At 47.4% G+C, this 10,981-nt stretch overlaps 4 protein-coding genes across 4 annotated transcripts; 2 read left to right on the forward strand and 2 right to left on the reverse strand.

Moving 5' to 3' along the window:
• Nucleotides 1-334: 334 nt before the first annotated feature.
• DFL_007373 (uncharacterized protein) lies at nucleotides 335-2,490 on the forward strand (the record flags this gene model as incomplete). The annotated part of the gene is made up of 11 exons (XM_067636945.1): nucleotides 335-534; nucleotides 650-766; nucleotides 828-988; nucleotides 1,058-1,176; nucleotides 1,248-1,288; nucleotides 1,346-1,382; nucleotides 1,447-1,593; nucleotides 1,670-1,720; nucleotides 1,844-1,920; nucleotides 1,973-2,058; nucleotides 2,120-2,490. The coding sequence occupies 11 exons, from the start codon at nucleotides 335-337 to the stop codon at nucleotides 2,488-2,490; spliced, it is 1,407 nt and encodes a 468-aa protein (XP_067488510.1).
• A 187-nt stretch (nucleotides 2,491-2,677) lies between these two features.
• On the reverse strand, nucleotides 2,678-5,094 carry DFL_007374 (uncharacterized protein; the record flags this gene model as incomplete). The annotated part of the gene is made up of 4 exons (XM_067636946.1): nucleotides 2,678-3,986; nucleotides 4,053-4,545; nucleotides 4,613-4,945; nucleotides 5,019-5,094. 4 exons carry the CDS (start codon nucleotides 5,092-5,094, stop codon nucleotides 2,678-2,680), a joined length of 2,211 nt encoding a protein of 736 aa, XP_067488511.1.
• Nucleotides 5,095-5,416: 322 nt separating this feature from the next.
• On the forward strand, nucleotides 5,417-7,789 carry DFL_007375 (uncharacterized protein; the record flags this gene model as incomplete). Its single annotated transcript, XM_067636947.1, has 7 exons — nucleotides 5,417-5,561; nucleotides 5,628-6,332; nucleotides 6,386-6,465; nucleotides 6,525-6,634; nucleotides 6,700-7,472; nucleotides 7,657-7,670; nucleotides 7,754-7,789. The coding sequence occupies 7 exons, from the start codon at nucleotides 5,417-5,419 to the stop codon at nucleotides 7,787-7,789; spliced, it is 1,863 nt and encodes a 620-aa protein (XP_067488512.1).
• Nucleotides 7,790-7,954: 165 nt separating this feature from the next.
• Nucleotides 7,955-9,752, reverse strand: DFL_007376 (uncharacterized protein; the record flags this gene model as incomplete). The annotated part of the gene is made up of 4 exons (XM_067636948.1): nucleotides 7,955-8,123; nucleotides 8,189-8,250; nucleotides 8,345-9,222; nucleotides 9,281-9,752. The coding sequence occupies 4 exons, from the start codon at nucleotides 9,750-9,752 to the stop codon at nucleotides 7,955-7,957; spliced, it is 1,581 nt and encodes a 526-aa protein (XP_067488513.1).
• Between the last annotated feature and the right edge of the window lie 1,229 nt (nucleotides 9,753-10,981).

Consider the following 10,981-nt stretch of genomic DNA (forward strand, 5'->3'; position numbering starts at 1 on the left):
ATACAAGTACTTACCTTACCCGACTTAGACTATTCCCGGTCCTCGAGACTATAGACTATCGAGACTAGGTATACCGAACTAGTACTTAAGTAGTCGTTTAAAAATCATGCATTGCTTAATTAACTGCGCAGTGCCTACACTGATACACTTTTGAACCAAAACAGGTGCGCGGTCATCTGAGCCTCAATGATTAACTACCGAGGCTCATATGCCTGCAATTTAACCGCGCTGGAATCGGGGTATTTTGACAGGGTCTGGATGTCATGATACAGACCATCGCCCTGATTTCTCATAAGAGTTCAGGGAAACAAATCCCCCTAAATGTCAACTAACGATGCCTCCACCGACCGCTCCCGAGCCGGTGCTAAAAGCGGATTCTAAAGATGCTACCATCTCAAGATGTGACGGTGCAGACATCCAGCAAACCACCACCCGAGAATTCTCGATTGCCGAAGCGGCAATATATCGTGTGTACCGCCGGCGATGGGTGGGGCTAGCCACACTGATGTTGATGAACATCATGATTAGTTGGGGGTATGTCTCCAAACTGTTCCTGGCCTACTTACGTACTTAAATACATAAGTGCTTGCTTAGTTACTCTGTCTTGGCTATCTTAACTAATCAAGAACCTCGTATGTCCTTACTACAGATGGATCACCTTTGCGCCAGTATCAACATCTACCCAACTTTTCTTTCGCCTAGAGAAGGCGTCATCGGTCAATTGGCTTTCCACTGTCATTTTTTTAGCATACATATGCATGAGCCCGTACGTCATCCAATTATTCAATCTCTTGTTGTCTTTGGATTTAATTGACTAATTAGAACAGGGTGGTGATATACACACTTCGACACTTTGGAGTTCGGGCAGCATTGCTTTTCGCTGCTGGTTTCAGCATAACTGGCGTCTGGTTACGCTTTATCGGGGCGAGGGTTGGTAGTTCGAATGGGGGCCATTTTCCTGTCGTTATGGTCGGGCAAATACTTATTGGTTAGCTAAACTACCCTACTCATGGAGTATCGTGAGACCCCGCCTACTGACCCGTTTGCTATTCTATAGGGTTTGGACAGCCGTTCGTATTGAGTGCTCCCGCATACTATAGTGACCTTTGGTTTACCTCAACGCAGCGAATTACTGCAAATGCGCTTATCTCCCTAAGCAACCCCCTAGGAGCTGCTGTACGTCTTCCAGGCCATCCTACATGAAATCCTCAAATATATTTACTAAACGGTCCGACTTTTTTTGCCAGCTGGGGCAATTGATTGACCCTTTCCTTGTTTCTCGGCCCGGGTAAGAGAAAGCGGAAATTTATTTAATGGTTGTCGCATATACTAACCCTTCCCCTAGAGATATACCAAATATGCTTCTTTATATCGCTATAATAGTAAGTGAAATACCACTTCGTGACCCGATAATAGCCAGAGGGATCCGAAGTTTACAATTACCAGACTACTGCAGTAACAACACCAGTTTTCTTCGTCCAAGGGAAACCACCGACCCCCCCGTGTCCTTCGTCTGCTCAAGAAAAACTCCCATTCAGATCCGCTTTCCCAAAGATATTGAAGTCCGTGGAGTTCTGGTTGATATTCATCATGGTAACTACCACCTGCCCACTAGAAAATACAGTAGACCTTTTTTTGCCTTTGGACAACGCTGACATATCCTGGGTAGTTTTCTATACTCGTTGGATTCTTCAATGCGAGCAGTTCGTTGTTAAATCAGGTAGGCTCTCAGATATTGAAATATACTGGCACTTTAGTGTGTCCGGGCACGAGACCAAAATATACCGAAAGCGACCCCCCTCCCATTCATCGAGATAGGTGTTAAGAAACTGCAATCCCTTAGATCTTAGAACCATATGGCTATTCCGAGAACGAAGCCGGCATTGGTGGAGCGGTTCTCATCGTTGTCGGTTTACTAGCGTATGATTTCATCATATTTCCCTCCTCACAAGTCAAGCACTGACTTTGATAGGTCGGCGGTGGTATCTCCCATCATTGATCGTACACATACATTTCTCCTGGCAATTCGAATCCTTGTCCCGATTATTTCGATATGTTGTGAGTAGCGGACGCCATCTGGTATTCATTCACCCCGCGCCACAGTACTAATACTCTATAGACATCGGTATTATCTTCGCGCCAACTAGTAGGTCGTTAGCGCCACCTTATATTGTCCTGGCGTTCTTAGGAGCTGCTTCGTTCTCTTTGCTACCACTCTCGCTCGAATTTGTTGTGGAGATTACTCACCCCGTCTCCCCGGAAATTACGTCAACAATACTATGGTCGGGAGGCCAGCTTCTAGGGGCAGCCTTCATCCTTTCTATGACGGCATTGACCGATAGCGGTACCGGGAACATGAGGCGTGCGCTGATATTTCAAGCAATAATATCATGCATCGCGGCCATCGCGGCTTTGGGAATTGGATGGGGGACACGGGTAGTTCATGTTCAGGCTCGAAGAATCGCGTTGGACAAGAGCGAAGGGACGTAGCTAGCGGTTTACTCATCTTCTATACAGAGATATCATCTTTCACTATTATTTACTAGTATAATTTTTTTTTTTTTTTTTTGTTAGATATTATACAGGCTCGGCACGAGATACTAAGTGTTAACAGGGTGAAGCTAGCACATTCACACTTGGAGAAAAGTAGCCGCGGATGGAAGTTAGGTCCATCTCGTCACACCGCACCTTGGACCAATTCCCGCTGAATTACTTCGCCACCCCTACGCTTCTCCATCACCCATCCTAGATCAGTATCGTGGACGTATGATGTGCTGATGTCACCGGAATGATGACAAATTGACTCATCGAAACCGTGCAAAGAGTGTAACTGGCCAGTTGGTGGTGCTGAGCTCGGGACCGAGGCTCTCGAACCGTCAAATAGATTGGCCATCGGGATCACAGTTGAAGGGCCTGAGGCAATTAGTGTTAAATGTTTCACAGCTTCTTCCGGATGTTTGGCGCTGCCTAACAGCTGGAGTTGACTGAGTGTGGTTTCATCACAACCTAGCTGCTCGCTTTTGGCGAGTTCTGTAAATAGTGCTGTGCTGAGTGGCCCAGCCGAAACCCCCCCATTTGGTATCGAATTCGGGCTCATGATGCTCAAAGAATTCCGGAGCGAGCCTTCGGAACGCTCGCTAATCGGAGTCAGGGACGGATTTCGAATAAACCCGGGTTTAGGGAGGTCAATCCCGAAGAAACCCCCCGCCAAATAAGTACTATTTGTGGATGAGCTGGGGTAGAAATCAAACTCTTGACCATACCATCCATCGCTATCGGAAGCTAGAGCATCCCGATTAGCTTCGGCTATCATGTCATCCTCATCACCGATTTCACCCTCTTCTTCATCGGGAAATTCGGTGTGATATCCAGATTGGCGAAGCGATTGGACCCCTGAGAACGATGAAGGGGATCCTGAGTCGTATTCGTTCACCCCTTGGGCTGCTGTCTGAAATATATTATGGAATGTGAGGATGGGGGAGCTTTGCGCCTCGTTGGTTTCTCGGGTGCCTGAAGGCTCAACATTCCCAGATTCCCAAGTGACAAGTCCGTGATGGTTGGATCCCGGCGGATTTACGAATGGGGGGTAGGCAAGGCGGTGGTTGCTATCAAATACTCCTTCTCCTCCCCCCGCCCCTTCTTCTTCTTCCTCTTCCTCTTCTCCCTCTTCTCCTTCCGTCGTGCTGCCATTGATTCCAATTTCGCTAGACCCAATACTAGCACCATTCGGGCTGGTTGGTTGTGGATCGCTTCGTTCCTCTAGTCCTATTTGTTGCAGTCGACGGGCATTTTCCAGGGCATCAACAACCACATTTTCGAAACCTGGAGGAGGAGCGATACTTTGTGGGATATCGGAAAATGCCGCAGTGAAGCCATCTCCATCCTCGTCTCGGAGATCATCAGACGTGATCGATTGAATATCATCACTAGTGAAGGACGCGGTATCATAAGAACCCCGCCGGCCACCAGTATGAAGTCGATACTGTCTTGTTACGGTGGGGGTAATTAGTTCAGCCAAACAAGGTTAGGTACACTTGAGAGAGATTACGCACGATTGCTGAATGAGATTCTCTGATAATGTTAGTTCCTCTCCGTGAATTGACTCTGCGGCGCTGCTCGCCTCGAAGCTGAAGCGGGAGCTATTATGGAGAGGGTCTAGAGATATATCTGAATACCGAGCGAGAAGATTTGGCGGCCGCTCTTCGCTGTCGCTCTTTTCTACTCCAACCAATCGCCATTGGGCCAGATCACCATCCACAGGGTGTAAAACTTGATTCTCGGAATCTGCTGCAGCGTCCTGCATCGATATGGGAATGGAAATTGCTGCATTACCGCCTAAAGAACGTATTTCTGGGCTGCTTTCGACATTCGAAGCTTCTGAAGCCTCGACGTTGTTCGGCGGGGCTTCCTCGAAACCCTGCTCCGAGTGTTTAGAACGGTTCTGGGTATCAAAGTCGCTGAAATGCTCCGTAAAGAATGCTTGTCTTTTGCGTGGGTGAGCATTCTCAGCCGTCGGATCTTTGTTTTGTGAAGAGCTTCCATTGCCTTTATCCCATACCAGCCGTTAGAACAGTAGTGTCTTAGGAAGACAAACCCCTGTATCTTCACAAACCTGAGTTTCCTTGAACCCGACTTTCGGGGCGTAATATACTATGAGGTTGAGGAGGGGCAGATCTACGAGGGAACGACCAGTCGGGGTGCCGAGTGCCATATATTATCCCCGGATCAAAATCATCAGGCAGATCTCTTGCGAGTCCGTAGCTTCCAGGCGATGGCTCGCTAATTCCATGATTCGACTGACCCGACCGCCGACGAAGAAGAAGGGACATAGGGTGAAGCAAGGCTTTGGCATGGTGGCGCCGGTGGCCACCCCCCGTCGGGGCACCCTGATGGGCTTGAGGGTGAGCGTTGTTGTGGTGGTTTGTTGATGAGCTATTTGATGCGACTAGAAGTTAGGAACAGTTAGAAAGGTTTGAACAAGCTTAATGCTTATGCCAAGATTCTCGAGGAGACCTTACAAGATTGTGCCTGATTTGTAGTCGACTTTAAATTGCTGCTCAGAGAGTCGCTGCTAAGGGCGCGAAGAAACGACATGATGCGCAAGGCCGCCGGGGAGGTCCTGGGATCCGGATGAGGATGAAGATTGAGGGTAGAGAGCGGATGGTGGTGCAGCCAGCAGGGCCAGCGGGTGGCGGAGATGGTGGTTGAATTCTAATTGAACCGGGTTATGCGCCTAAAAAAGCAAAGATTTTGAGCACATGTACATCCATGTACTCTACCGAATGCGCGTCATACATACCTCCAGGAAGTATTGTACATACATACATACTTTGTGCATAGAACACCAATCACGATATCTATACTTTTTTGATTCTCCCAGGCTCACGGGCAACTCTCACATCGAGCGCTCCTCAGAATGGCTGTCGTGGTCAAAGCTTCAGCTTTGTACAAGAAGAAGGACGGGGAAATAACCCTCGATGCAGATGGCAAGAACCTCACCTGGCGGGCAGAGTCAACAAACACGGGATCACAGATTGTCATCTCCGTTGACTCAATTACAAGTTTGTTTAATCAATAATCGACCGAGAAGCTTGGCCCTATCTCGACTGACATATATTCATTGCTAGGTCTTCAAGCCACTCCGCCAAAATCCGCAAAGGTGATGATCAAAGTGTTCGTCCAGCATCCGACTGAAGGCACCGTGGATCCCTACGTCTTTACCTTCTCCGGTTCTCCCGACGAAGCATCTGCCTTCAAAACGGCCCTCACCACCGCCATCCAAGTATTAAAATCTACACCTGCGCTGGATGCAGGCTCTTCTACTGAGGTGAAGGATGACCGAGCAGGACCAGACTCCAGACCTGCTAAAATATTGCACAATAGAACAGATCATGAGCTACAGGGGGATATGTCGCTACAACAAGCAGTTCTCTCAGCATCTCCCACCCTGCAAAAGAAATTCCATGAAGCTGTTATTTCGGGTGGTATGACACCAGTGCAATTTTGGTCGACCCGTATTCACCTCCTTCGAGCTTATGCCGTTGAACAAGCCCAGATCAGGGGCTCCTACAATGTACTGGCCACCATAAAGCCCAAAACGGAGGACTCTGTTGTGCGTGTTAGCCTGTCCAGGGACCAAATACATACAATATTCGAGCAACACCCTATTATCCAGAGAGTCTACGATGAGGTTGTCCCAAAGCTTCAAGAGGATGAATTTTGGAAGCGTTTTTTTCTCAGCAAGCTTTACAAGAAGCTAAAGGGGGAGAAACTTGTCCCTACGGACTCACATGATGATGTTCTAGATCAGTATCTAAAAGGTGGAAGCTCCGGTAAGTCAATTTGCTATTGATGGGCTTCGGTTTCGCTTCTAACTGGTTTCAAGATCTTAGCGGTGGATCTGAACGCCAATTGCGCGTACCACACATCATCGACATCAGCGGCAACGAGGATAATCACAGTCAGGTCTGTCGTTTCGTGCTAGCGTCAAGTTTCTAAAGGCTCATATACGATAACTACTACAGAAACAAGGAAATAGGCCAGACCTAACGATGCGACCAACTAAAATCGAAAATGTCCCAATAATTCGTACCTTGAACAGCCTTAGCTCGAAGCTTCTGGATTCTGTTAATCCGTACGTCAACTTTTCTAAAAGTGCATGACAGGATGGCTGCGAGTAGAAGCTGACAGCATTCACAGGGTTGACTTGGTCAATGAGCAAAATCCTCGCGCACAGGACGGTGTTGATATAAAACTTCACGATCTCCAAAACGACTCGCAACAACAAAAAATCCTTTTAAACGTTAGGGATCATCGTCAATTTTTTAATGTGGAATCTCAGACCTGCGTTGTAAAATCCCAAGAGGCTCTAAACCAAGATACCACTGGCGTTGAAATACTATTAACATTGTACCAAAATACAGCAAGCCACGAAAGCTTAACCCGGAAGCCTCCAAATTATAAGCCAGCTCATCAACCACAACAAAGGTCGATGCACCCCATCAAGCAAGGTAATAATGACGAAAACACGCCCGCCCTAAGGGCAGCGTCTACCCATATTTCATCTATCTTAGCCATCCGACGAGTTCAAATGCCGGGGAGGTTTGGCAGTATTTCGATTCCCGAACCCCAAATATGGGACCAGTTATTATTAACGCATGCAACCTCGACTGAATTTCTACGGCATTTCTGGGGTGCTTTTTTCTCTGGGGACTCCAAAAAGATAAGCGAAATCAGAAACATGACCGGTTCCCTTGGCCGGTCACTCGAAAGAATAGAAAGCATAGCGATATCAGCAGAAGAAAAGGAAAAGTTAAGTAACGAGACAGGACGCGGAGATCCTGACCGGAAACGATCAAAGGGGAGCCATAGGCCACTAAATGAGAGAGGCTATGCGCTTGTGAAAAGGGTCATTGCGCCTCAGGAGAATGCCATCAATACAGCGCTAGCAAGATATCAGCAGGCATTGCAAGGTACTAGCGATAGTAATTGAAATATTCGCGATATCAAGCCACGACGAGCATTGACACAATGATTGCAACCGATATTAACCTTCTCCCTTCTACTGGTTTGAATGTGAAAAATGGCAAGACAAACGTTCGAAGTCTGGACACTCTTGGATCGAACCGAAATACTATATATGCTATGGATGAGAAGACTGGAATGTAGATGTAAGTAAACATCCCATCCGGTCGACTAACCAGCGGCCATTGGTGATTTGATAAACATCGGAACTCACCCACGGCCGAAACAGATGATTATCCATTTAAATGGGGTAATGATGGAGTAGGCTCGTAATACCAGAACCGAGACTTGTTGATTAGAGCGGATTCGATTGCCGTTCTATAACTGTTTATGGCATTGTAGAATAGCTCAGTCTAGCCATGCGAACACCGGTGTTCCCTGGAAGTTTTCAGGTCTTTGTGGCCCCTCCGAACATCGAAAGGAGGAAGCCTCAGTCAACCTTTGCAGATGCAAGGGTTCTCGATGGCCCCGCGCTTAAGTTGTTTATAAGACGGGGGTTCGGATTTGTATACTTGCTCTTCTTCAGCTTTTTCCGAGCCACCATGACAGGAACAGAGGACTTCGTAACAAGATAGTTCGAGAACGATCCAAGTAGGACTCTAGAGAATCCGACACAGATTAGAACATAGAGTTCAAGCAGATGTGCGAACAGTAATTGACTCACCCTTTTAAGGCACTCCTTCCGCGTGACCCAAGTATGACCAGCGTTGGTTCCAAAATATCAATCTGCAGACCCTCCCAAATTAGGGCGATTGGGTACCTTGGTTAGAATCGGGATTCGCATTCCTGTTGCTAAAATAATGTTCGGGGGCAGACCTACCATTTCCGTCAGAAGGTGTTTTGGGCTCTTGCAATGGATTACTTCAACGATAACATTGACCTGCAGCTTTGTTTTTTTTAGCAGTTTAGTAACTAGCGTAGAAATTTGCTCCGCCGCAGCCCAGCGCTCTTGCTCGGATTTACTTTTGTCCCTAGAATTTATATTCGAAGCTGGTGCCTTTTCATCTTCGATATCCACAGACTCAGCTAGTATACCAGGAAGTGCATCCCTGCTCGAGTTGTTTGACGAGTATTGGTTTCCCTCACCAAGGTTATCAGGTACATCCGAGCGGCTTAAGCTCGAAGAACGCACTGGACTACCTCCAGATTTAGTCCTTCCCTTTTCCAAACTTTTCCTTCGAGCTGAAACCGGTGGCGAGGCACCCGCATACTGCGACTCGACAGTCTGAGATGCAACTTTTTGTGCATCGAAATCCCCAACGTTTTCTTCATCGATAGCATAAATAGCTAGTAATTTATCACCGTCCCGTAAAACGGTACCAATTGTCCATTCGAGAGCATGTGCTGCCTCAGCACTTAAATCAGTTGCTACCAGATAGCTCCGCTGTTTCCTTCCCAACAAAAACTCGGACTCCATATTAGATAGATCACCGCGCACAATCGTTCGCGCAACTCTGTGCGTTTCTGGCGTGGATATAATAGGGGAGATGTTGAGAGAGAGCCGAGACGCCCTTTTTAGATCCTTGGAATCAGCTTCCGCGTCAGACGAAAAAGGCGTCGAAACATGTGACCGTGTGTCAAAATTTGTATTTGGATGTATTATATTTCGATGTGTATTTTGCTGTGTTTGCGTGGGCGGTGAGACGGTAACAGAAGGCAGGAGAGATGATACTTTGTAACGAGATGACACCGTTTTCCCTAGAAATTGTCAAGATTTAGTAAAACAGACGTAGTAACCTCGATAATGAAGTCTTACGCTCTTCTTCTGCAGCTGCCAAAAGGCTCATTGTTTTCCTCTGCGGTATCGGAGATTTCAGAGATTGACGATGAAGGTTTTTTGAGTTATTGGGCGATGATGTGGTCAGTTGGCTTTCTACTACGCTATTGCCAACCCCACGGGGGGGCTGTTTTTCTGACCTTCGGCCACGGAACGCCTCCGTATCATCATCACTACTGTATTCACTGTCGTCGCTACTCTCAACTGCAATTTCTCTCCCGTCATCGCCGACCATGAATGTGAGGTCCTTCTCCAAGCGAACGCCTCCGTCCCGTGAAATACTTTCCCCTGAACTAGCCCGTATATTTCCCGCGGCACCTCCCCTCTCAGGTAGAGTTGCCAATGAACCACCTGAGTTTCTGAGGGCATCGTCAGATAGTCTCCGGTAGGCAGACTCTAGATCAATCAAGGTATCATTCTCCGTTATCAAAGTTCGGGTCGGGGGTATCATATTCATATTGAGCGGTGGTGATGATAGGGGGGAGAGGGACAGATTCCCAGCATGCGGGGACGCTGATCGGTTATGATACATGGATGGCGAGCCAGACCTCCTGCTTGAAGATCCAAGCCGAATCTGACGGCCACCAACCTGCGAACCACTAGGAAGACCCATTCCACCAGGTTGAAATGGACCCGACTCATTGTATATTGAAGATAATGTGTCCTGGTGTCCTTGGGATAAACCGATGGGCATCGGCGTGGGGCTACTTGTTGGCGAAGAAGGAATTGGAGGCGTCTTTCCCGCGCGACTCCCCCCCCTCCGGCTCTCCGGAAGTGGGGGTTCGGGGTAGAGGGGAGGATATTAAACTGATATTCTGCATTAGGAGTAAATGCTGATGCGTCCCTCTCCCTATCTCGGTCCTTCAATAAACGGGGTCCTCCATAGGGCGGAGAAGTAGCTGAGTGAAGAGATCCATGAGGCGAGCTATCTCGACTTCGTTGGTTATATACGAATTGTCCCGGTGGTGGCGAAGCTGAATTTGAGCCGCGCTCCGCAGCAAGAATCATCGACGAAATTCCACCGATAGACTGAGTAGTTCGCGAAGGTGACCGCGCCGGAGAAGTGGTCCTTGGTACTAGAGGAGGGGATCGTGGAATTGTCGGCGATATTCCAGGAGAACTACCACCACCGCTATGCTTATTTGATACTGACGGGCGCTCGAGCAGCTTGAGTATTTCAAGGCGCTCCTCCTCAAGGGCCGACTCCAGCGACATAGTGTCGAATCTCTTGCAGGAAAGACGACAGTAGCAAGCTAATAGAAGATGAAGGTTCGGCTTTGGTAATAGGATGGATTTAGCGAGTTCTGTGTTTCTGCAACAGATTGAGATGGCGTTTGGGACTTGGACAGAAAAGGTTGTGTTTCATAGTATTAAATAAATGAAATGCCCCTTTGCGCCCACTTTTATGTAGTATAATGTTTGATTTGAATTTAATTGTGCAATAATAAGTTTAAGATTAATTTCAAACAATAATATATAAGAATAAAATAACTTGAATAAAATACAGTGTGAAAAAGGTGTGCCAGTGAGGCATAGCTTAGCTGAGCGCAGAGCTTACTTCTGTGTTGTGTTTATCCCGTTTGTCACAGCACGCTCAGCCTATAATTTTAAGAGCTCCAGCTCCTGTTATAAAATAACACTTCATTTATTATAGTTACACCATTACTTCAAGTTAATATT

Source organism: Arthrobotrys flagrans (genome assembly GCF_004000055.1).
Source record: "Arthrobotrys flagrans strain CBS H-5679 chromosome Unknown unitig_8, whole genome shotgun sequence".
NCBI classification, from domain to species: Eukaryota; Fungi; Ascomycota; class Orbiliomycetes; order Orbiliales; family Orbiliaceae; genus Arthrobotrys; species Arthrobotrys flagrans.